The 23,481-nt window shown below is 33.3% G+C and overlaps 1 protein-coding gene across 6 annotated transcripts in view; it reads right to left on the bottom strand.

Annotated features, from left to right (window-relative positions):
* The window catches only part of LOC133178950 (uncharacterized), a 50,339-nt gene extending 33,266 nt beyond the window's left edge, over positions 1–17,073 (bottom strand). For all 6 annotated transcript variants that reach the window (XM_061313600.1, XM_061313601.1, XM_061313602.1 and 3 more), the window contains exons 1-25: positions 17,003–17,073; positions 16,322–16,470; positions 15,623–15,786; positions 15,297–15,452; positions 14,896–14,977; positions 14,714–14,770; positions 14,380–14,463; positions 14,243–14,295; positions 13,893–13,953; positions 13,575–13,727; positions 13,156–13,263; positions 12,155–12,253; positions 11,768–11,842; positions 11,472–11,538; positions 10,657–10,757; positions 10,265–10,333; positions 9,882–10,112; positions 7,921–8,003; positions 7,494–7,596; positions 6,843–6,911; positions 5,302–5,417; positions 3,219–3,285; positions 3,048–3,097; positions 1,447–1,688; positions 1,133–1,219 (exon numbers count right to left, since the gene is read on the bottom strand). In XM_061313600.1, the coding sequence (XP_061169584.1) occupies positions 1,133–1,219; positions 1,447–1,688; positions 3,048–3,097; positions 3,219–3,285; positions 5,302–5,417; positions 6,843–6,911; positions 7,494–7,596; positions 7,921–8,003; positions 9,882–10,112; positions 10,265–10,333; positions 10,657–10,757; positions 11,472–11,538; positions 11,768–11,842; positions 12,155–12,253; positions 13,156–13,263; positions 13,575–13,727; positions 13,893–13,953; positions 14,243–14,295; positions 14,380–14,463; positions 14,714–14,770; positions 14,896–14,977; positions 15,297–15,452; positions 15,623–15,786; positions 16,322–16,447 (2,503 nt within the window). In that variant the 5' untranslated portion in view covers positions 16,448–16,470; positions 17,003–17,073. The remainder of the gene's footprint in view (positions 1–1,132; positions 1,220–1,446; positions 1,689–3,047; positions 3,098–3,218; positions 3,286–5,301; positions 5,418–6,842; positions 6,912–7,493; positions 7,597–7,920; positions 8,004–9,881; positions 10,113–10,264; positions 10,334–10,656; positions 10,758–11,471; positions 11,539–11,767; positions 11,843–12,154; positions 12,254–13,155; positions 13,264–13,574; positions 13,728–13,892; positions 13,954–14,242; positions 14,296–14,379; positions 14,464–14,713; positions 14,771–14,895; positions 14,978–15,296; positions 15,453–15,622; positions 15,787–16,321; positions 16,471–17,002) is intronic.
* Positions 17,074–23,481: the final 6,408 nt, after the last annotated feature.

Below are 23,481 nucleotides of genomic sequence, written 5' to 3'. Positions count from 1 at the left end.
TTTGAGAACACTACCAAGAGTGTGTAGAAATACTAGTATTTCATTGATTTTGATATAAACCATGACAAGTAAATATATAGAAATCATAGCAATACACAATATTTTACATATGTTATCAGCATGAATACTTTGTATATACAAGACATACAGCCAAAATCATAATAAATATGGAATTCATATTTTCATCACATAACAGTAATCTTCTACTTTTTGCAAAGTCTCCCAAATATAGTATAGTAATACATAGTCTGAAAACCGTTTATACCACTTGTAAATCAATTGACTATAGAAATATTCCTTTTATTCTCTGCTGATTTAATTATTATAAAGGATTTCCACTAGATCAACACATAATTTCATGACGGATGCTAGGATATTTGGATGGACAAGGTCACTTTTCAGGTGCTTCAGCACTGTTCAGAGACATATTTCTCTCAGTTTAATAACCGATTGTAATGACATTGGAAAACGTCATCAACTATTCTAGGCACTTCACATTTAAATTTTATTTAGATTTGAATTGTTTAAATATACAGTATGTTTATATTTTACTAAAAAAGACGAAAATGCCATTGTCCTTGAACTTTTTGGACAGCCCTTATATATCATCATGCATGCATCAAGGTTAATGATGTCGTAATTCTGTAATCTACTCTACAAATGCATGCAGAAAGTTGACTTGCACTAAACAAAAGTGTTATAAGTGCCTTTCTACCTACATGTGAACCTTTACTACATGTACATGTCTATCAGAATACTTTAATTAATCTATACAAGTAAAAATTGATTTCAATGTTCAAGATTGAAAACTTGAAAATTTATCAAAGGATGTTAAATTACAGTATTCTTACTTTTAAATTTACAGTGTTTAAAGACAAGAGTATATTAGCACTTAAGAGAAGAATGCGTTGAAAAAACAAATAAGTATTTACATGCACCACTTACCACTTAAAATTACACTGAAATAGATATTCTTAATTATCCATGTACCCAAATCAGAACAAAAAAATTTCAAAATTTATCTTTTTCAACTTTTATTTAAAAAATTTTTAAATTCCAATCTTGCAAGTTTTTGAAATAAAAAAAGAAGGCAGGAGAAAGTGATGAAGTCCATCCAAGAATTGTGGGATACCTTCTTCAATGTCTGTAGGTTGCGGACTTTCCTCTGCTTTGTACAAATCATTGAAGATATCGGTAAAATCTGTATACTGCATCACATCTGAAAATCATGCATGAAAACAACAATTAAAACACTTAGTTCCTAAAATTAAAGAAGAATGACCAGTGTTTGTTTGAAAAAGAGCTCAGAAACAGTCACTTTTTTAAATCTCTAAGCATAAATATTACATATGACAAAAATCCTGAGTTTGAAAAAAATTCATGCAAATTAAAGCATAAATGATAAATTTGTGTAAATGTCTATAATTGATCAATTTGTCTTCTTACCAGGTTCAACAACTGACTTCCTCTTTCTTTCCAGTTCCTTCAGCAGATTTTCCTCCTGAACATTCAGTTTTGACTTTGGGAGGCGGTATTTTTTGTAGGTTGGGGCATCTAACAAGCTGTCCTCAGAATCACTGTGATCCTCGATGTCCTCGAGGACGTCCTGATCGATATCTGGGTCCTTCTTCTCCTGGTTTCTGATAGACAAGGTTGTACTGAAGGTCGGCAGTTTGCTCGGGTCAAACCTGAGGTGTGGTGGGTATAATTATCATGGAAATACATTGATATTTTCATTTTATATAGAACTCAAAAATGCTATAGATACAAAGTTTATTATATATATACAAGAACACATATTAGATCATAGGGACTAACAACTAACTTACAATGCCTTACCATATATACTCGCCTATAAGTCGGTTGTATTTTTTAAGCTTAAATTAGAGGGATTGACCTGTTAGAATACCAATCTTTTTATAACTCGCATATAAGTCAGATACAGAGGTTTGGACCAAAGTTTAATTCCCAAAAAACCGACTTATAGGCGAGTATATATGGTAATTAAAACTGATCTATCCCTAGGACATTGGAGATGTAACTGATGTGGTTATAAGTCTTGCAATTTTAAAACTTAAAGATTTCCATTCATTCAAAACATAGGTACTAATCCAGAAAATGTAAGTCAAATCCAGCATCTGAAGCAAGTTTGAAAGTGTTCATCCCTTGATGCATCATCCATGCAAGTTTGGTTCTAATAGGCCTTAGAGGTTCTTTGTCACGGACCTGCTCCAAAAACTTTAAGCTGGTCAATCATCTGGAAAATGTATGTCAGATCCAGCATCTGAAGCAAGCCTGGTAGTGTGTTCTTAGGTGTACCATCCATGCAAGTTTGGTCCAGGTAGGTAAGTAATACATAATACATAAGAAAAATCTTTAAAAATCTTCTTCTTAAGAACAGCAAAGCCATGATTGGTCATATTTATATGGAAGCATCCTCAGGTGGTGTAGATTCAAGTTTGTTCAAATCATGACACCCCGGGGGTCGGGTTGGGCCACAATGGATGATCAAAATTTTCTATAGTAAAACATAGGAAAAACCTTCTTCAACAGAACCACTGGGCCAGGAAAGATGAAACTTATGTGGAAACATCCTCAGGTTGTGTAGATTCAAGTTTGTTCAAATCATGACCCCCGGCTGTAGAATGGGACCACAATGGATGATCAAAGGTTTACATAGATATACATAGGAAAAATCTTTAAAAATCTTCTTCTCAAGAACAGGAAAGCCATGATTGGTCGTATTTATATGGAAGCATCCTCAGGTGGTGTAGATTCAAGTTTGTTCAAATTATGACCCCATGGGTACTGATTAAGTTGATTGGTAAACTTTTATTTGATGCTTATTTTCCATTCTAGGTTATAAATTACGATCGTTTTAAAATGATGGTTTGATCGTTCTCAGATACACTAGTTTTTTTTAATAGAGATGATGATTTGCAATTTTGCATACTGTTCTCTAATAAGCTGCATTATAAGATATCTCTGGAATTAATAGCATGTAATTTGATTGTCTACGCATTAAAAGATTTTAAAACGAATCTTACCATGATTTAACCTTTGAACTGTATGGTATTGGTGGTTCTCTCAAATCGTCCTACAAGAAATGTGAACAGTCATTCTCTAAATTCTTACCATAGAAAATCTTCTTCATACATCCCTTTTTTTGTTTGTTTGTTTGTTTTTTTTCTTTTTTTTTTATAGTAAGAATACCTTACCTTGAATTCTTGCAGTGAAATGAGCTCCAGATAATTCTGAGGGAAGAAATTGGTCAGTGGAATTAAGCTTGAAACAGAAAAGAAATTTTGTATAAATATGTGGATGTTTAAGAGAACTTTATCAATACTAAATCAAGGCGTTAAATAAATGGATGTATAGCTAGAACAAAGCTCCCACTGATTAAGTAAATTCCACCCTCTATCACAACTCATAATTTTCCCTAAGTTATACAGTGAAAGTTTGAAAAAATTACTGTATTTGTATCAAAGTAAAAAAAAAAAATCTTTCATCAACAAAGCAAAAGCATGCAGGGGAAAAAAATCACAAAAAGGAAAGGGCTGATACAAAAAACTAATAAATCAGTAGATGTGGTACAGTAAAAAAAATCTGATATAACTGTTGATTTGAAAACAGTTACTGTGCATTTTGATCTATATTTTACTGTTGTGAATTAAAGCATAAAATCAATATTTCCAATAAATACTGTATGGTGGAAATCACATATTATTTGATGCTGCCATGAATCATATTGATCAAAAAATATTGCCTGACATAATTTTATACAGTGTATTAATCATAAAACAAAATATGAAGAACTCCTGAAGGCAAAATATAAAATTAATACTTACTTTCAAAAAGATTTTTTTCTAAACCTTATTTCTAGAAAAAAATTCCAAAGTCTCTTTTCATAAACAAAATATATCTTTGACAAACAAAATGATCTCAGTGTTGTTGAATGACATATTGTTCTAGTGATTCTAATTTACACAGCATATCAATTAAAGGCCAATGTTCAGAATGGGGATACCAAACCCTTCTTATCAAAATCTGAAAAAAAAAATATTTTATGCTGCCCCCACGAGCAAAACAAATTAATTAATTGATCAAAGACAAAACTGAGGGATGCATTTTTGTAATCTCGTTATTCCATCAAAGATTAAAGTTTGTAATACGATACAGGAGATAAAGATCTTCATGCAATGCCACAGCGTAATAAAGGCAATTACTCAAGTTGAACTTATAAAAACTCATAGAGCTACATACTTTATTGATAGATCTGATTTATGGCTGGTTGATACATAAGAAGAAAGTATTCTGTTGGTCCTACATTTACTAAGGCTGTTCAATTAAAAATATGCTTCCAATTCATGCTACATCCCCCTTTTTTTTTTAAAAATTAGACAGGAAAATTATCAATAAAATTTACCTGACATTTCATCATCTGAAAGAACTTATTCCACAAACAGTTAAAATTATTACATTATAACAAAAATGTCAATTTTAAAAACTATCTATAAAACATATAGGTAACCATAAAAATGTTAATTCTTTTAACTAACTAAAACACAAAAAGGAACCATAAAAATGTTAATTCTTTAAACTATCTAAAAGGTATATAGGTAATCACTGTCTACTTCAATTACCATACTAAATCTTTAAAACAGGTAGATTATCCTAGGTAAAAAAAATAACAATCCTTATTAAATTGTGATGACATCTCCTCTCCATGAATATAAACAGTAGCCATATAAAGTACTATACTTACTGTCAAAGTCAAATGATGCTCAGAAAATAATTTTGTGATAAAATTTACCCTGATTACAAATGTCATAGAATCATCAGCCATGCATGACACCATTAAACAAAATCCATCTACAATTAAACCTTCCACTGATCTATATCCAAGCATTTTCCTGAGACATCAGAAGGGGTAGTGAAGGAGTAAATCATGTCGCAAGTGATGTAACATTTTACCAATGTGTATTGATTTTGAGCAATTTACCTGCAGGCTCACAAAGGATTTATTGCAAGTGTCTGAAAGATTTCTGGTACAGATCTTTGTTCATTTAGCTGCATTATTTTCTTCTATAAATTGCAAACAAAGACATTTCTACTAAAACTAAAGCATCTGAAGAAGCAACTGAAGATATCTGCTGGCCAAATATGTTGAACAAAAAAGTAGCTATACAGAGCAAGATATCATCTTACTCATTCAGAAATTTTCAATCACTTCAAAAGTCACCTCTTCATAAAAAATCTGAAACAGAATTAGTGAGATCCATTTGATCAAACTGCTCTCACCAGACATGGTTCTGAAATCCTACGAGCAGATCACCTCGAGCATTGGCAAAACAGAGACCATATAGAGGCTCTCCGAAATACATCTCCCTCACCAGCTGATTGTGACGATTCCACACCTGTAACAGGATAACAAGGTATCTATGAAATATATAAGGCATGCATGGTATTAGTAAATTTACATACAATATAGTCGCTAGGTTCCTGTGATTACCAATTCTACAAGGGCTTATTGAGACATTGTGTTTTGTTTATTCTTCTTTCTGATGAATATCTTTTAATGAAAACTGACATTTATCACATGTTTACCCCTTTATCCTGTAAATATCACTCATTGGATATTTTTTTCATATTCCACTGCTGGGACGTCACAATGGGTTTTTTGGGAAAGTGATGAAGTAAAAATAATGTGGATTCATGTATAAAAACAGTGTAAAACATTGATAATAACTGTATAAAACATGAGATAAAAAGAATCTTCCATGATTTATGGTTAGATATAATTTTTATCCAACTCGTTGTGTGTTTTTGACCCCTCTCCAAGGCTTGGCGATAAAAACACACAACTCATTGGATAAAAATCATTAATCCAACCACAAATCATGGGAGATGCTTTACTTACGTAAGTTTGACAAACACTAAGAATAATAAAAGCAAGAAATATTTTATTTCTTCTTTTCAATGGTATTTTAATGTGTCAATGGTAGGGGTACCTGGCGCAGTCATGAAATCTGATATTGAAAACATGTAACACCTACATGTACGTTTAAACTCCTGGTGGACCCACAGTAAGAGAGAAAAAAAATTAGAAATATGTATTTAATTTTTCAACTTTATTTTGAATTCATTTTGTGCAAGTTTGTAAAAATTTCAATCAGAAATATGGAGATCATAAAAAAATGATCTGTTTTTTCTTTTGTTCTTTTGATTTGTTTTTCTTCCAAATAATTCAGCCAGAGTAAAAACAAACACTTCAAGCAACCATCAATTATTATAAACTAAATAACGTTGACCCACAGTGCAAAAGCAGTACTGCATGATGCTAATTCAATCTGTATATGGCATTTATGTAATTTTACATTGGGGAAGCAACAACGCACATTTTGTTTTAGTCTTTAAAGAATCGTTTTAGAAAAGAGAAAGGTTGATTTCTAGAAAATTACATAGATGACAGAGAAAGAAGAGTTAACGCTTCCTGATCATTTCAACATGAGCAAAGATCTAAGGCTGGCATGATGTAAAAATGATGTAGCAATGCTGCTCCAGGTCAATAGACATATGCAAGTTTACAATTTCACCAGGATCTAATTATGCTATTAGTCAGAAACTTTGCACATGTATCTTATTTGTTCATGATGAAATGTTGACAAATTTTCAAGAATTTATCTCTTTCTTTTATAGAGTAAAAGTAAATGTCTCAATAATTTCTGAACAACCCTTGTAAATTAAATTGCCAAACAGAGAAACACACAAAGACCTCTGCACCCCTGAATTTCAATCTCAGAGCAAAAAATATTGTGGTCTGTTTACTAATGTTTCACTACCTTGATATAGCCATCTTCACCAGCTGTAGCAAACAGTCCCAACAGAGGACATTTGTCAAGTGCCGTCATCTGAGAGAATGATATAACAATGTCAATATTAAGGCTGCTATAAAAAAAATTTCAAGTGAATGTTTATATGAACATTACTTCAAAATGACTTGATATAGCAAAAATATCCATATTTAATCTTAATTTGCTTGAAATCTAAAATCTATCATATAAAAATTAAACAATGCTCTTTCATGAATCAATAAACATATGAAGTTTAAATAAAAGTTTTATATTGAGAAAAATTATTAAGTAGCAAACTGAGTGCATAATCACAATACATACTGAGTCAAATCTCCTATCAGATGCATTTAAAGTGTAATACAGTTAAAAATCATTATCTTGAACTCAATGTAACCAAGGAAAAACTTCAAGATATCCAAGGGTTTGAGATATTGTGGGTAAAATAGACAGAGAAAAAGTGAATAGGACTTCCAAACGACTTGATATATCCATGGTATTTGAGATATCAGTGTTTGAGATACTGATTTTCAGCAGTATTTAGTTCTTGTACAGATATCTTTTTTTTAAATAACTTCAAGTAATAAACTAATGAATCACTTTCACAAACAAAAACCTTAAAAGAGGACATGACAATGTTACCCTCTTTGTGTGTTCCTCATCCTTGGCATGATGAAGTTCTGTGAATTGTAAAGATGACACATTCTCTAGATCACGTCCATCCATTCTGTACATTCTTAAATATCTGTAAAAAGATGTTCCACATTATTTTGACATTATAACGGAAGGGGAAAAAAGCCATTCTTCACAGTTATGGTGAGTTTGATGATGACAAGCAATTTTCAAAATTCTGACTTCTGCTGTTTTCAGAATGAAAAAAATGATGACAATTTTTTTTCATCTAGGACATGTACATGTACAAACTATTTCTAGAGAGCTTCCATATTTTATTGTTTGTATTTTTTCAATATAAAATTATTTACATGTATGTGCTTCATATAGATTTTTTTTAAAAAGTATTTAAAAAATGTCCATCCTCTGTTCCTGCGCTGTTAGTCCTATTACTTACAGATTAGTATCAGGACTGTTGATGGTAACACAGAGAGTGTTCTCATACACACTGAGAAGGTCTGGGATACCAGCACAGGGAATCTGTTAAACAACAAAGTAAAGTTCAAAATAAAACATGAATGGGTACTTGTCACTGATGTAAATATAGAAATTCTTGCAATATACTGCACTTGCTCATTTTTCCAAAAGATTTTCTCTTTAATTCCCAACTCTAGCAAAAAAAAACATAGGTAATCAAAGATTACAAAGCTCACCTTGATGAATGTTATCTATAATTAAGGCAAATTTCACATCATATTTTTTTCTAGTTAGGGTACATCCAAAGATCAATATCCATGCAAGTTTGGTTTAAGTAGGACTTATAGTTACTTGGAAATAGACCTGCTCAAAAAACTTTTAACCTGTTTACTAATCAAGAAAATTTTGGTCAGTTCCAACATCCAAAGCAAGTCTGGAAGTTTCATCCTTAGATGCACCATCTATGCAAGTTTAATCATAAGAGGCCATAATATTCTATAGCTACTCCCAAAAAAATTACCCTGGTCACTCATCTGGAAAATGTAAGTCAGATTCAGAATCCAAAGCAAGATTGGAAGTGCCCATTCCTAGATACATAATCCATGCTAATTTGGTTAAAATATGGCTAAAATTCACTCATATGGAAAATCTAGGTCAGATCCAGCATCTGAAGCAGGTGGGTCAGTGTACATCCCTAGATGCATCATCCATGAAAGTTTGGTCCAGGTAGGGCTTATAGTTACTTGGGAATGGGATTGCTCCAAAATCTAAACCTGGTCTCACATGTGGAAAATCTAGCTCAGATCCACCATCCCAAGCAAGTATGTAGTGTCCATCCCTGGATGCATCATCCATGCAAGTTTGGTCTAGGTAGGGCTTATAGTTACTTGGGAATGGACCTGCTCCAAAAACTTTGACTTGGTCACTCATCTGGAAAACGTAGGTAAGATCCAGTATCCGAAGCAAGTTTGGAAGTGTCCATCCCTAGATGCATCATCCATGCAAGTTTGGTCCAGGTAGGGCTTATAGTTACTTGGGAATGGGACTTGCTCCTAAAACTTTAATTGGGACACCAACACTGACGCCAGGGTAGAGCATAAGCTCATCTCAACTTCATTGAGGTGAGCTTAAAAAAAGGGAAAAAAGGGGGGAAAAAAAGAAAAACAAGATGTGTTTGTGAAACACTGAAGCCCCCGTATGGCAACTTATAACAAAGGTTAAACTTTCTCAATTGCAAATCAAATACATTGGTACCCAGAGTAAGGTCTTGTCTCGAGGAATATACCTCTGAAATATGAAAGCCCTAACAACAACCATTGAAAAGATATGGAAAAGGTTGAAGTTTTTCAAAAGTAAGTCAAACATCAATGAAAAGGTCAAATGGTCAAAATTAATGGTGCCCAAGGAAAGGCCTTATCACACAAAAAAATCACATGAGAAATATGAAAGCCCTAGCACAACCGTTCAAAAAGTTATGGCTAAGGTTAAAGTTTTTCAAAAGTAGGCCAAACTCCAAGGTCAAACGGTCAAAATTGTTGGTATCCAAAGGAAGGTTTTGTCACAAGGATTACACATATGAAGTATGAAAGCCCTAGCACCAACTATTCAAAAGTTATGGCCATTATTAAAATTGGGTAAAAGTTTGCAAAACTGGATCAAACTCCAAGGTCAAGGTCAAATTTGATGATACCAAAAGAAAGGTCTTGTCACAAGGATTACACATGTGAAAAATGAAAGCAATAGCTCCAACCAATCAAAAGTTATGGGCAAGGTTAAAGTTTTTGCAGACTGACAAACAGGGCAAAAACTATATGCCCCCGAATCTTCAATTACCTCAATTACAGGGGCATAAAAAATTGTAAACCCCCCCCCCCCCCCCGGAAAAAAAAATGCAATAATATCAGTGTTCATATTTTCTTCATATTGACTTAATGCTGATACCTTAATTAGTGGCTCCAGTGTAATTTTGTTCCCCGAGTGTCCTGCTTTGACACATACTGACCACACCTTTAGGGACTTTTCTTCTCCGCCTGTGACGAGGGTGGTGTTTGTTTCCAGAATTTGCTTTCCTCTGTCATCAATATCAGTGGTAGCCTCCATGCAGGTAATGGCACCTTCATGTGCCTGAAGATTCTTCACCATTACACAGCGGTCAGCATCCAGAAGGGAGACCTTCAGAAATACAAAGCAGTTCTTAAAAAAACATGTTCATCTTGTTGGGAGAAAAATACTCTTTGCCTTATATTGATAAACTTTAAAGGTAAGTTTTCTTCAGATAAAAAAAAGACTCTTTTTTAGTACCATCATATACATGTATCACTTACTTGTCCATTCTTTAATCCTCCAAAAACAACTATTTCTCTAACAACCTCTTCTTCCAAATCCTTGTAGCTCTAAATATAGTAAGGAAAGTATTGCTACTTCCTAAGCCATAGCCTCCTTAGCCAGAGAGCTCTCCAAAGCCACATTTTTCTTACAAATAAGTTTACTGATGACAAATTTCAAAAACATACTAAATATCCCATTCCTATTCATCATCTCATCTTAATGGCTTATAAGATGTACAAGTATCATTTTGCATCATTTATATGCAGCTCTGAAGAAATATATTTCTAGTCCCTATTCCCTGACAGAATGAAGACAAAATTTATTTGAATTCTATATTAATGACAGCTCACTGTGATTTTTCTATTCTGTATATATAAAGGTTACCCACCAGTGCCATGATAGCGAGCTGAGTGACCTCCTCATCTACTGACGCTGCCTGCCACACCTCCTCAGCTTTACTCGGGTTAGTGGTACAGTTAAACACCAGTACTGCAAGGGAATATACTGTACACGTACACAAATTGGCGTATTCAAAATTTAGCCAATCACTGGGTATGGAGTGGTTGGCGTAATCATGAATTAGCGCTACATACATCTGCGCCATGTATTGTATTTATTAATGATTTATTAAGGTATATTCATTAATTAGTGCATTGTTGTCTGCACCAAAGGCACTTAAATAAGAAGCCCGCTTTTTTAAGTAAACATACAGTATCAGAATGGACAATAATGGTAATTCTATTCCTAAAAGTAAAAGCCTCGATTAATGTCCCTCCCTTCTTGCCAAGTCACAAGTATCTTGCTGTGAACCTCTAATATGCTTGGAGTAATGGTAATTCATGAACCTGTTTCTCTGACACATATTACGCTACTGTAGATTCCTTATCTATATGCAAGTACTTAATATCATGAAACTACTCAAAGTCATCAAACCTTGAGATTCACTGCTGGACTGTTTGTTCAATAGTTTTTACATGTACTTTATCAATATAAAATAAAACCCAGTAATTTTATTTTGCAAGCAGTTGCGATAAAGTCCTCAATTTAGAATCTATACAGTATTACAATCAAAAAAAAATTTCTGGTTATATTTATATTTTCACTAATACTTAATAACATTGTAGTGGCTCTACCTATATGAATTTTTCATGAGTCAGATTATAAAGCTAAATTTTATTGTGATGATATAAACAAATACCTTACCATCTCCATTCTGTAGAATGGTCAGTAACTTCTCTTTATCTCTATTGTAGGCAAATGAAGTCAAAACCTGTCCCAAAAAAATGCATCATAGTTCTACATTTATTTTTCTGAAAAGACTGAACAAAATCTGGCTCTTCCACTATCTGAACAGATTTGATCCTTTGCCATAAAAACCACACCTTCTTTTTTCTTGTACGTTCAGCATTGAAAACAAATTTATTATTCCAAAAACTTTCGCCAGTAAGGAATTGTTTTTGTTTTTGATAAAATTCTACACACTGAAACAGAGCACTAACCTGGAAAGTTGGCATTGGGTAGACTATGGTAATTGTGGCTCCTGTGACAGGGGAGAAAAATCTTACAGATCCATCCTACAACAGAGGAAAGACAACATCTCAATACAATAAAGGATTACAGTATACACGCTAATTTTTGCCCCATGTTATTTTTCGCCCTTTCACACTTACAAACAACTTTCCCCCATTTTAAATTTGCACAGTCACAGTTCTGTTAAAGAAATTACATTGTGTTCTTTAAATTTGCCCTGTTTTAAATTCGCCCACTTATGAGTAGGGTGAAGGGGGCGAAAATTTCCCTGTATAAAGTATGTTCTGAATTCAAGATTTCCTGATCACATGAACTCAGACTCTCTAACCTCATTCTATTGTCATGTTATGTTTTACCTCTGTAGAACATAGGACTCGACTTGCGCGGCCATGAACACTGGGAAACAACTGAAGTTTAAAAACGGTCGACTCTACAGGAGCAAACAAGGTGTAAAACTGAAAAGAGAACAATTAAAAAATTTTAAAATAATTTAAACTGGGAAACATATAAATTGTCTTTGAACTTAAAAAGAAAAAGAATAGCAACATAAAGCTCCATGACAAATAAATCAATTTATTACATTTTCAACAGTGAAATACTGTGATTTATTTATTGAATAAAAGTGATATTCTCTCACAGTGTGAAAGGATACCAAAAATGATATTCTCTCACAGTGTGAAAGGATATCAAAGTAAGTAAAAAATAATTTGTGGCCTTTCATAAGATAGAGATAACTACTAAGCATCTTGACAGAGCTAAAACTGCAAATTTCTTCCTAAATATGTTGCTAAAATCCATGCTATGTAATGTTTTCAATCTGACAAACAACTTCTAAGCTATGACGTCTCAACCGCTCAACTATGACGTCAAGCCTATGACACTGTGTTAAGAAAAGACAGAGGCAAAGGGAAAATCAAAGAAAATGTAATAAACAGAAAATTCAATGTTTTGTAGATGAATATGGAATTTATTTCACTCGTGAGACAGGATTTTTTGATATTTTCACTCGTGCTTCGCACTCATGAAAATATCAAAAAATCCTGTCCCACTCGTGAAATAAATTCCATATTCATCTACAAAACATTGAATATCCCCTATATACAGTTGAACATTGGTATCTCAAACAAGGAAATTTCGAATACCATGGATATGTCAAAGTGATTTGGAAGTCCCAATCCCTTATTCTTAAAGTATTTAACCCTGGATATCTAAAATCTTCAAATATCTTGAAGGTTTTTTCTCAGTCCCTTTGAGTTCGAGATAACGAGGTTTGACTGTATTAAAACTTTGAAATAGGTCTTGGATACTGAGACAAAATTGACCTCAGTATAGATTTAGTCCATCATTTCTCACCTACCTGATTCAGATTGTAAATTCTTATTTCCTTCTCTGTTTGACAGAAAAATTCCTCATCACCCAACAATTTCATTTGACGAATACCATCTCCTAGGTCAACTCGCATAAACTGGGGAGCAAAATTTGATACATGCTGTTTTATTTTCATCACCTTCTATATTCAGCATCAAATATTAAGAATTTTTGATTGGTTTAAATTTTCTAGCTTGAATTTTAGAAGAAAAATTAGGAACTTGTAAAATCACTTATTTTTGTGCAGTAAAATATTTGTGGGTCGAGGAGGTTATGAATTTGTGGGTCCCTACACACCACAAAAACAACGAAAAATCTAACCTCAATGAAAATTAGTGATTTTAAAGAATTGGAAAATCAGAATGCTATAAATGACACATATATCCATAGAAAAAGTAATTTTCCTACTTTGCTAAAGTTGTCCATCCTCCATATTTGTACTGTTCCATCCATGGAGCTGGAGAAGAGAAGAGGGTCAGTACTGTGGACCTGGAGCCCTGTGATTGGTCCGCGATGACCATAAAACACATGGACTTGTGTGAACACTACTGCATTCCATACCTATAGCATATAACAAATTACAACATTATTCTAATCTAAAACATAACACTAAACCTTATACATTAAAATACTAATCCACTGGAAACATATAAAAATACATGAAAATAAGTACACCATTCTATACCTGCACACAATATAAGTCTAAATAAACAAATAATTTCTCACCTTGACCTGTCCATCCCCACCACCTGTTATGAAATACTCCCGCTGTTTGTAGAACGAACAGCTGAAAAGGACAAAATAGTAATCAGTCTCCATAGTAGTTCCTTGCAATGCTGTTGATTGTGTGATTTCAAAATAAATGCTATCAATAAACCAGCTTCACTTGCAATTCATTACTTTGAAATTAATCTGCAATTGTTAACTTTAGATTCTACATCAAATACACAACTAAAAAATGATTTCTTGGCTAGATATTGAGTAAAAAGTAGGACAGAAAACTTGTGGATATTTCTCACTCTCATTACAGTTGGTTTTCCATTTTCTCTTCCACATGTACATGAAACCTAACTTACCATCGAAGTGAGCCTTCATGTCTGTTCTGCAGTAAATGTGTCTGTTTCATACTCTGCAAAAATAGTTTGATTTTACTATGTATGCTCACTTTATCAATAGATACAAAATTTTAGTTTGTTGAAATTCAGGATCTTACCACAAAACTGACAACATATATTCCATCATGGGTTAAAGCCAACATCTGTTTGTTTCTAGGATCTACTTTTATATCTATCACCCACTGTTTCAAAATATAACATACATGTTTTTAAAATACCTATGCATCAGTTTACAAAAAGTCTGCAATGAAAATTTTTCTCAGACTACATTTTTCAAGTTTCCAAGTGATGTGACAAAACTAATTTTCTATATGGAGTTTGAAAATAAATATCTTGGTCTTAACAAACATGCTACATTACTATGAACAAGAAATTTAGTAAACATTTTTTTTTGCAGAAAAAGTACATTTTCATCAAAACAAGATAAGTTACCTCATCCGATCTTAATTCTGTGTCAAACATCTCACCCCTCTGAGCAACTGCTGAGTGCTAAAAAAAGAAACAAGTGGTCACATTATCCACCAGTCATCTAGCTCATTATACAAGACTTCAGTCTAACACATTGCTAAAAATATAAGACCAATCTAAAAAGTAAATATTTTCTGTAGGGTTACCTCTGACCCCGTAAACTTCCACTTTTCCAGAACTCCTATTCCCCCTGCATAAACCTCATCTGTGTCTTTGTTGTAAGACATGCTGAAATGGCAGAGAAATCAGAAAAGTCAATGAAAAGCTGTTTTACGCATCAAACTTTTGAAAAACCAAACTTAAGACAACTTAAATAATCTTCATTAATGCTGCAAAATCATTAAATGTACATCTTTAAAAAAAGAACATAAAACAACTAACAGTTTTAAACTTAATTAACTTTTAAATTTTGAATTTTTAAAATCCAGAGCAGTGCTATTTGCATGAAATAAGGTAACAATTAATAATAATAAAAGTATCACACATGTACGTGTCTTTAACATAAATTTATTCGTGTTGAATATCCTAAATAAACACAAGAACTTACCATAAGATGGTGGTATCACAAGGAATTGACCCCACATTCTTGCAGCCACTCATAGCATCAGTGTAGACCCTCATAACTAAATCTGACCCAAATCCCAGGTAAACTCTGTGCTTAGGAACAAACATCAAGGTTGTGATCTCAGCATCAATGTTAAACCTAAAATGTATAATTTAACCCTGTGCTAAATCGTTTTTTCATCCCTTCATTCAGTACAAATTATGGACTCTCTTGGTGCTGAATATGGTTGGATATTCACCTGAAAAAATATTAATATTGACTGAGGTGAACTTTTAAAATAATGTTTGTATGATTTTCTGGAGGAGTACCTTCTTTGGTTACATGCTGCATCTCGTTCCCTTGATTCCATATTCCAGACAGAGAAGTGGTCCATCGTCCCAATTCTGTAATGGGTCACAAAGTTCTCTCCTACATTACTAGTAAAGTGTGTCATACACTTTATGTGAGATGGATGCCGAAGGGTGTGATACAACTGTAAAGATTTATTTGAATTTCATTAATAATGCATGCATCATAGGTGTATTGACAAGTATTTATAATATATAAATATCTGCCTTTGCTAAAGACTCCACATCTTCGCTAGCCAATGAGGGTAAACGAATCGGACACTTGGCTAGCAAAGATGAAGACTCCACATCCCTGTGTTCAGTCATATCAAATTTTGCTTTAAAGTACAGCTGAACTTTGGTATCTCGAAAACTGATATCTCAAATACCATGGATATGTAAAAGTGATTTGTAAGTCCCAAGCACACTTTCTTTAAGTACCTACTTTAACCTCAATATCTCAAATCATTAGATATCTCAAAAGTTTTTTTCTTGGTCCCTTTGAGTTCAAGATAATGAGGTCTGACTGTATATGTGTTTTTTTTAAGAAATCAAAATTATATTTAAAATGCAAATTAATTTCAACATAACTTGAGGGGAAAATTAAATTTACAGGAATGACCTTTTAAGTTGATTAATAGTGATGTAATTAAGTAAAGGATCACTAAACCTTAATGATACCTGTGGACCGTGGTGGAGTGACACACTCTGGTCAAACTTGTCTAGGGCCTGGAGACGGGTCTGAATGTCATGCTGTACATTGGCCCAGCTCTTCAGTTTATCCCAGCGATCCTCCTCCTCCAGCATTGTGAACTTTAACCTGGGAGGGACTGAAAACATTGAAGCTCAATTGTAAATTTGAACTACATTGTATTCTACAAACAAATGTGGTAGACTAGATTTTATTTACATCTTGCTGAAAATCATTTATTTTATTGTAACTATATTTATCATGTATAATAATCAATAGTCAGTCCTGGATTAATATTTTAACTGGTGATAATTACCAAATAAAAAGTGCCCGGAATAATAGTTCATTTACAGTATATCTTAAGCACTTCTATCATTCATATTATTTTCACTTGCAACAAATTATTACACATGCACGGATCAAGTGGTGGTGGTGGTGGTGGTGGTAGTGGGGGGGGGGGGGGGGGGGTGTAGACCCCACCTGCCCTGGGATTTTTAAGAGTTAAATACCTATGTAAAGTAACCAAAATGGGGCTTCTTTAAAAATAAAAAGGAAGGTCATATATATGCATGAAATTGAGATAATAAAGTGATTTGCCATTAATTGGTTATCCTGTGAAGTTTTCCCCCAATCATTTGACTGATTTTTATTAATATTTAACTTCGCCTTACCTTTCCTTTTAGGATCCAGCCACAAAATTTAAACTCTCCTCTCCATTGCAACACAGTGACCTACAACAAAATCTGCCAGATTATACAAACTTGTGCCAAACTGAAGATTAGTCCTAGATCTCTAACACATTTATTGTACACGGCCATAAGGTAAGTCTGGTTAGTTCTGCTAATCCAAAATGAATTTTCTAATCCTGCCAAAATAAAGCTTTCCTCTAAGTTTAAAGTTTAATTCTTGTCTATTTAATTTGGATTATTAGTTCAAATAAATTATTATATAATCAGTTAAAGCAATACGAGATGCAACTTTCATGTCAGAAATTTTTGTTGCGAATTTCAATGACAGAAAAAAAAGAATGTTTTAATATAAATTCTGTTGTACATATTTGTGATAGAACTATTTATAAGCTTTGATTGAGGCATAATTACAGTAATGTCGTCCTGTACAATATTGATTTCTTATATAATACTATATATTTGATTGTACAGAATCCTTTATTCTGAAACAATTTGATACTTTATTTCTGTCTAATTGATCGTAAAGGTTTAAATTACATACAAATTTATCAGAATAACACATTTTAACAACAAAATAAAATTCTCAAAAATGCACCTATTAAATGTTGCTTTAAGGATGATGAATATATCAAATAAAAGTTCATGGGCCACAATGCTGACCCGAGTAACAATTTTCATTTTGACAACTGGACCTCCCTTTGACCCTACAGGTCATAATTTCTACAATTTTAATCTCCAGTATTATATTATAACAAGAAATATGTCCATTAGGTTATGAATGCCCCATCCAATGTATATTTAATGCAACATTAAAAGAAATGTACCTTGTTTCTTTTGTATGAGCTGATTGTGAAATATGATTAAATAAAGAATAATTTTAAAATTTTTGTCACATACACTACAGACCTGATACCCTTTATATATAAGCACAGTTGTTGTCTTTTGTAGTTTGGTATGTTTAGTATTGATAAATCCCATCTAACAGTTAAATTAAGTCCCAGATATAAAGTACATTCTCTCAGATATGTAAGCAAATTCATGTATGATCGCTTCTTTTAAGCAGGTATGGTTGAAATGCTCTGATAAAGATTTATTTACATGTAAGGAGTTGTCTGATGTAAACCTGTGTGGTATTGAATTATGGAAAAAGAGAAAAATTAAAATAAAGTGAAATTCAATATACTATGTGGTAATAAGAAAGGTCAAGCTAAGAAAATAATGACACAGTTGAATTTCTCATAAATGTGCATCTAAACTTGAAAAGTGAAGTAAAGGGCTACAGAAAGATTAACCTCATAAGAAAGGTCAAGGTCAGAAAATCTTGAATTGCTCTAACCAATATCTATTTCTGTATAAAGTTTGATTTAAATATCTTGAAAAGTGAGGTTAAAGGACATGCTGAAGGTCAAGGTCATAAAATTAATGAAATTACTAATTGATGAAAATCACTTGAAACAGTCCTTTGAAAGAAACTAAGGTAAATGTAAACTAAGGAATAGTAATTAGGTTTAGGTCACTGGGAAGGTAAATATCAGAAAACTATGTTCCTTAGAAATATTTTTTTGCTTTACAGATTTTTTTATTTTTCATATATTACAGAACATTGAATCAAAATCAAATACAGTAGGTTGTATGGCATAAACTGTGTTAAACTAACTGGTTTTCAGTTAATGGCAGAAAATCAGAACTTTTTTATTCATGGATTAGAGACTATTTCTTTGGGTCAAGTTTTTTAAAAATTCTCAGAACATCTTTAATATTATTGTATATGTGAGCCTTTCTTGGATATGCAATATATCACTAACCCTAGTATTCTGCTATTCCGGATAATTCACATCCATTTGGATGAAGTTCTTTTCCTTAGTCATAATCTATCATTCAGGATTTTTTAGGTCCACTGGGAGTTGGCTAATAGTCAAGTCATTTGTCGAAGAATTGATGAAATGGTAAGGTCATGGACATTTTTAGAAAGTAAAAATTGTGGCAAGGAAATGACATTAATTAGCATATCCTTTCAATAATATCTTAGACAAGTCAAAGATTATGAAGATTGTTATATAAAATGTACAAGTAGTAGTAGTCACATCAAATGAATATTCTAGTAGTGTGCATCCCTAGATGCATCATACATGCTATCTAGTCATAATAATTGTTTATAGTTACTTGGAAAATGGAACTGCTTGAAAAACTTTAACCTGGTCATTCATTGACAATGTAGGTGAGATCCAGCATCTGAAACAAGTTTGGTTATGTGTATCCTTAGATGCATTATCCATGAAAATTTGATCGTTGTAGGGTTTCTTAGAAATAGCCTTGATCCTAAATCTATTAATGGCACTTCAATTTTTAACTACAGGTTAAGGTGATCCCTAGACCCCCACCTTTGATCTTGGATTAACAATCCCCCCATCTTTTCCAAAAATTTCCTTATATACTACCCCTCCTTAGCATATGCAGCTATATCATAGCAAAAGAATGTGTCACTTGAAAATGATACCATTAAATATTTCAAATACCTTTATTTTTCTTAATTTTGCTTATTCATTAATGGAAAATCAAAAGGGAAAGGTATGAAAGATGTGAGGCTGGGACATTATTCCAAATTACAGTATTTATGTATCATATTTGTGGGGGTCAAATATCAAAAGGGAAAGAAACAATGTTTCTTATCTTTGGACATGGTAAAATAAATTGATTGTATTCTAGAATATCATATACAGTTAAAGGTTGCATTTCCTACAACCAGAGACATAAATAACAGAGATTCTGAACTGTTCAAAATCTACAATTGTTTACTTTTTCAATTCTGACTTGTTGTTTAAAACAAATAAATCTTTAAGGACAGATGATACATAAAAACTTTTTTTTTCAAAATCATGAAAATAACAACTTAAGTCAAGATTGATGGAGAGACAATACCAACAGTCTCAGAGAAGCCAGTAAAATGCTTGGGGAAATTCTTCAACGACACATTAACAGACAGGCAGAATGTGAAAGAAACATGCAGACAGCTGAATGAATTAATGGATGAAAACTGTGGATAAAAGTGGACTGCCCGATAAATATAAAGCATGGATTTACCAACATGGGATATTGCCACGCCTCTTATGGTTGCTATTGGTGTACGACATACCCTTGACCATAGTAGAAGGGATGGAAACAACAGCAAGCAGATATCTGAGGAGATGGCTGGGGGTTCCACGAAGTTTCAGCAGTGTTGGTTTATATAGCTCTGGGACAAAGCTACAGTTACCTCTTAAGTCTATTACTGAGGAATTCAAGGTGACAGAAGTGAGTCAACATTTAATGTTACAGAATAGCAAGGATGAGAAGGTACGGACAGAGAAGGTAGAACTTAGGACAGGGAGAGAGTGGTCAGTTAAGGAAACTATAGAGGAAGCAGAATCCCGCTTGAGAATCAGTGATATAGTTGGAAGACAGGCAATAGGAAGACAAAGGCTTGATGTCACACCAACAGCAAGATGGGGGACAGCTTCAGTAGAGGAGAAAAAAAAATTTAGTACAGAAAGAAGTGTGTACAATGGAGGAAGATTCAAGAATGGTGAAAGCAGTTGAAATGAAGAAACAACGTAGCTGGTTGAACTGGGAGAATACATGCCAGGTGAAATTGGGGTGGAATGATATTTGGAAGATGGAACCATTCAGACTTCAATTTAAGCTGAAATCTGTTTACGATATTCTTCCCAGCCCAACTAATCTTGTAAGTTAACATGGGGAATGACAGATGATCCAAACTGTGCTCTCTGTAGTAAACCAGCAAACTTGGAGCATATATTATCAACATGCTCATAGGCTTTGAAAGATGGGAGATACACTTGGAGACATGATAAAGTTCTAGCCAGTATAGCTGACACCTTGGAGAGAAGTATCAAAAAGCCAAGGAAAAACAGAGAGGGCCTGAGATTTGTCAACTTTGTGAAAGAAGGTGAAAAAGGACATAAAGTTAGCGTGGAAGGAAATGGTCTGCTGGGGACAGCAACAGATTGGCAGATGCGGGCAGACCTCAAGAAAAAATTGGAATTTCCACCTGAGATAACAGCTACAAACAAGAGGGGCCTGACATAGTTATCTGGTCAGTGGCAACAAAACAGATGATTCTTTTGGAATTAACAGTACCATGGGAAGGTAGAATGGAGGATGTGTATGAGAGGAAAAACCTAAAGTACCAAGACCTAGTGACGGATTGTCAACAAGATGGATGGAAGGTCTGGTTTTTCGCAGTAGAAGTGGGATGTAGAGAATTTGTGGGATAATCTTTGTGGAGGGCACTGAGAGTCACTGGCATTACTGGAGCAGAGAGAAGGATATTGATAGGGAGTGTGTGTAGGGAGGCAGAGTTAGCATCTATGTGGTTGTGGAGAAGAAGGGCAGATAAGTGGAAAGACAGTTAAAATACAGCAGTGATATAGACAGTAAAATAGAACAGCAGTGATGTTAAGCCAGTGGTTCCGGGCTGGGACCTGATCACCCCAGTCGGCGTACCTCTGGAGGCCGTAGTGGACAGCGCCGAAACAGCTGATGAAGGAGGATCCACCTGAAGATGGAACCACGCATCTTTCGACCAGGATGTATACAAGTAATTATATAATTATTAGGGATGCGCAATTTTATTAGGTGTTATACACTGAACACCCAGCATGGCTGCCTAGCGGCAGAAAACGAACTTCAAAAAGTTGTAGGGGGAATGGATTACTCTTTATATTTAAGGTAGATGTTGACTAAGTTGCATATTTTATATCTCAAATAAAAGATACAATTAATATTTCTTTAATAAAAAGAATCAGCTGATTGATCAAATCAAAAAGCAAACACAGATTTGGCAGAAAAAAATCCACCCGGTTGTAAATTGAATGGGTCGGTCGGGTTACAGGAAACAAACATAATTTTTTTAGGCCCTATATATGCACCTTTCGGTTCTTAATTACCTCTGCTTCATGCTAGTTGGCTAGTATCAGATGCAGACACCATTTTCTTTCATTAAGAAGAAATAAATTTTAAACCAGAAATGGATAATTATGAAATATATATATTGGAAGTATGTTTCTGATAATCGATTATGAAAAATTATAATTGATCATCGGAATCAGTAGCATTTTTTCGTCGACAATCGATGTTTTCTGATTATCGGTACAACACTAAATGATAGATTAAAGGTGCGCATGTTTCAAGAGATGGTATTTCACAAAAATATAACTTTAGGCCAACATTTTTTTATTAAATGATTTACGGGAAATTTTTTTGAAAAATTGGGTCGGGGGGGATAAATGAAAATAAAAATAAAATTCCAAATTTTACGCAGTCGACTAAAAAAATAAAAATAAAAATAGAAAAAGTATCTGATTTTTTTATTTTCAATTATTCGATAAAAATTGCCATGTACAGTGTGGAGCTTAATTAAAATATGATTACAGCAACACAAAAATTAAAGTAAACTATTAAACCCTTATGAGAAATGGGGGGGGGGGATTCTAAGGAATTTATCAAAATATTCATCATCATCATGACCACAACAAGATGACTCAAGAAAAAAAGTTTATAATGAGAACCTCACTATGCTCAAAGTACTGGAAAAAAAAATCATGTACCAACAATTCAAAAATGGAAAATATTGTTAAAAAGAGAATCTCAATATAATACAAAACCCAAAAACATGATTTAAACCTGTGTTTTACAATACAGCATATGTTAATGCATATGAACAAACTTCTGAAAGCTTGAAGGTATTAACACATTAAATACCGTTTCGTTTGCAGTGTCTATTTACATCTATTCTAAAACTATTTACATGTAACACACAACAAAATACATATGAATTTCCAGTCTGTACAGTGCCGCATATGATCTTTTTAAAATGTTACAAGTTTGAAGTTAGATACCTCACATTTTATTCTTCACAGAATTGGAACGTCTATTTTCAATTTCCATTTTTTTATCACGTTCATCAAAGGTATCAAAATTGGAAAAGAGAACCTCTGTAAGTTATACAATACCCACCGCGAAAGTGACAATCCTGTCAACATATTATCCTGATCATTTCTTTAATTTCTTTTTAACTCCAACTTAACTTCGTTATCGGAATACTCTAATTGATTTTCCTGTTAGCTATGGTTGACTTGGAAAAACTGTCGTGTATAAGGACAAAGTATTCTCAACTTTTGTAAAATTTGACATTTCTGCATCCATGTTGGCATGTTTTATACACTTCCGAAACAGTTGATAACAAACGTTAATTGATTGGATGATATTAATGGCTTTCAATAAAGCAGCCAATCAGATTTGCCGACTTAATTGCACATTATTTTATTTTCTTAGTGCACTTGCATTTACGATCGGCGGGAAATTTAAAAATAAAAACAACAACAGGGACTTTTATTTTTATTTGGTTTTAGCTAAAATTGCAGTCGGCGCTCCCGTAAATCATTTTATTAAAAAATGTTGGC

Source organism: Saccostrea echinata, unplaced genomic scaffold (assembly GCF_033153115.1).
Source record: "Saccostrea echinata isolate AGI-Se365-2 ecotype Australia unplaced genomic scaffold, CSIRO_AGI_Sech_v1 ptg000004l, whole genome shotgun sequence".
In the NCBI taxonomy this organism is placed as follows: domain Eukaryota; kingdom Metazoa; phylum Mollusca; class Bivalvia; order Ostreida; family Ostreidae; genus Saccostrea; species Saccostrea echinata.
Note: the sequence above shows the minus strand (reverse complement) of the source record. Positions and strands in the feature narration are given on the sequence as shown.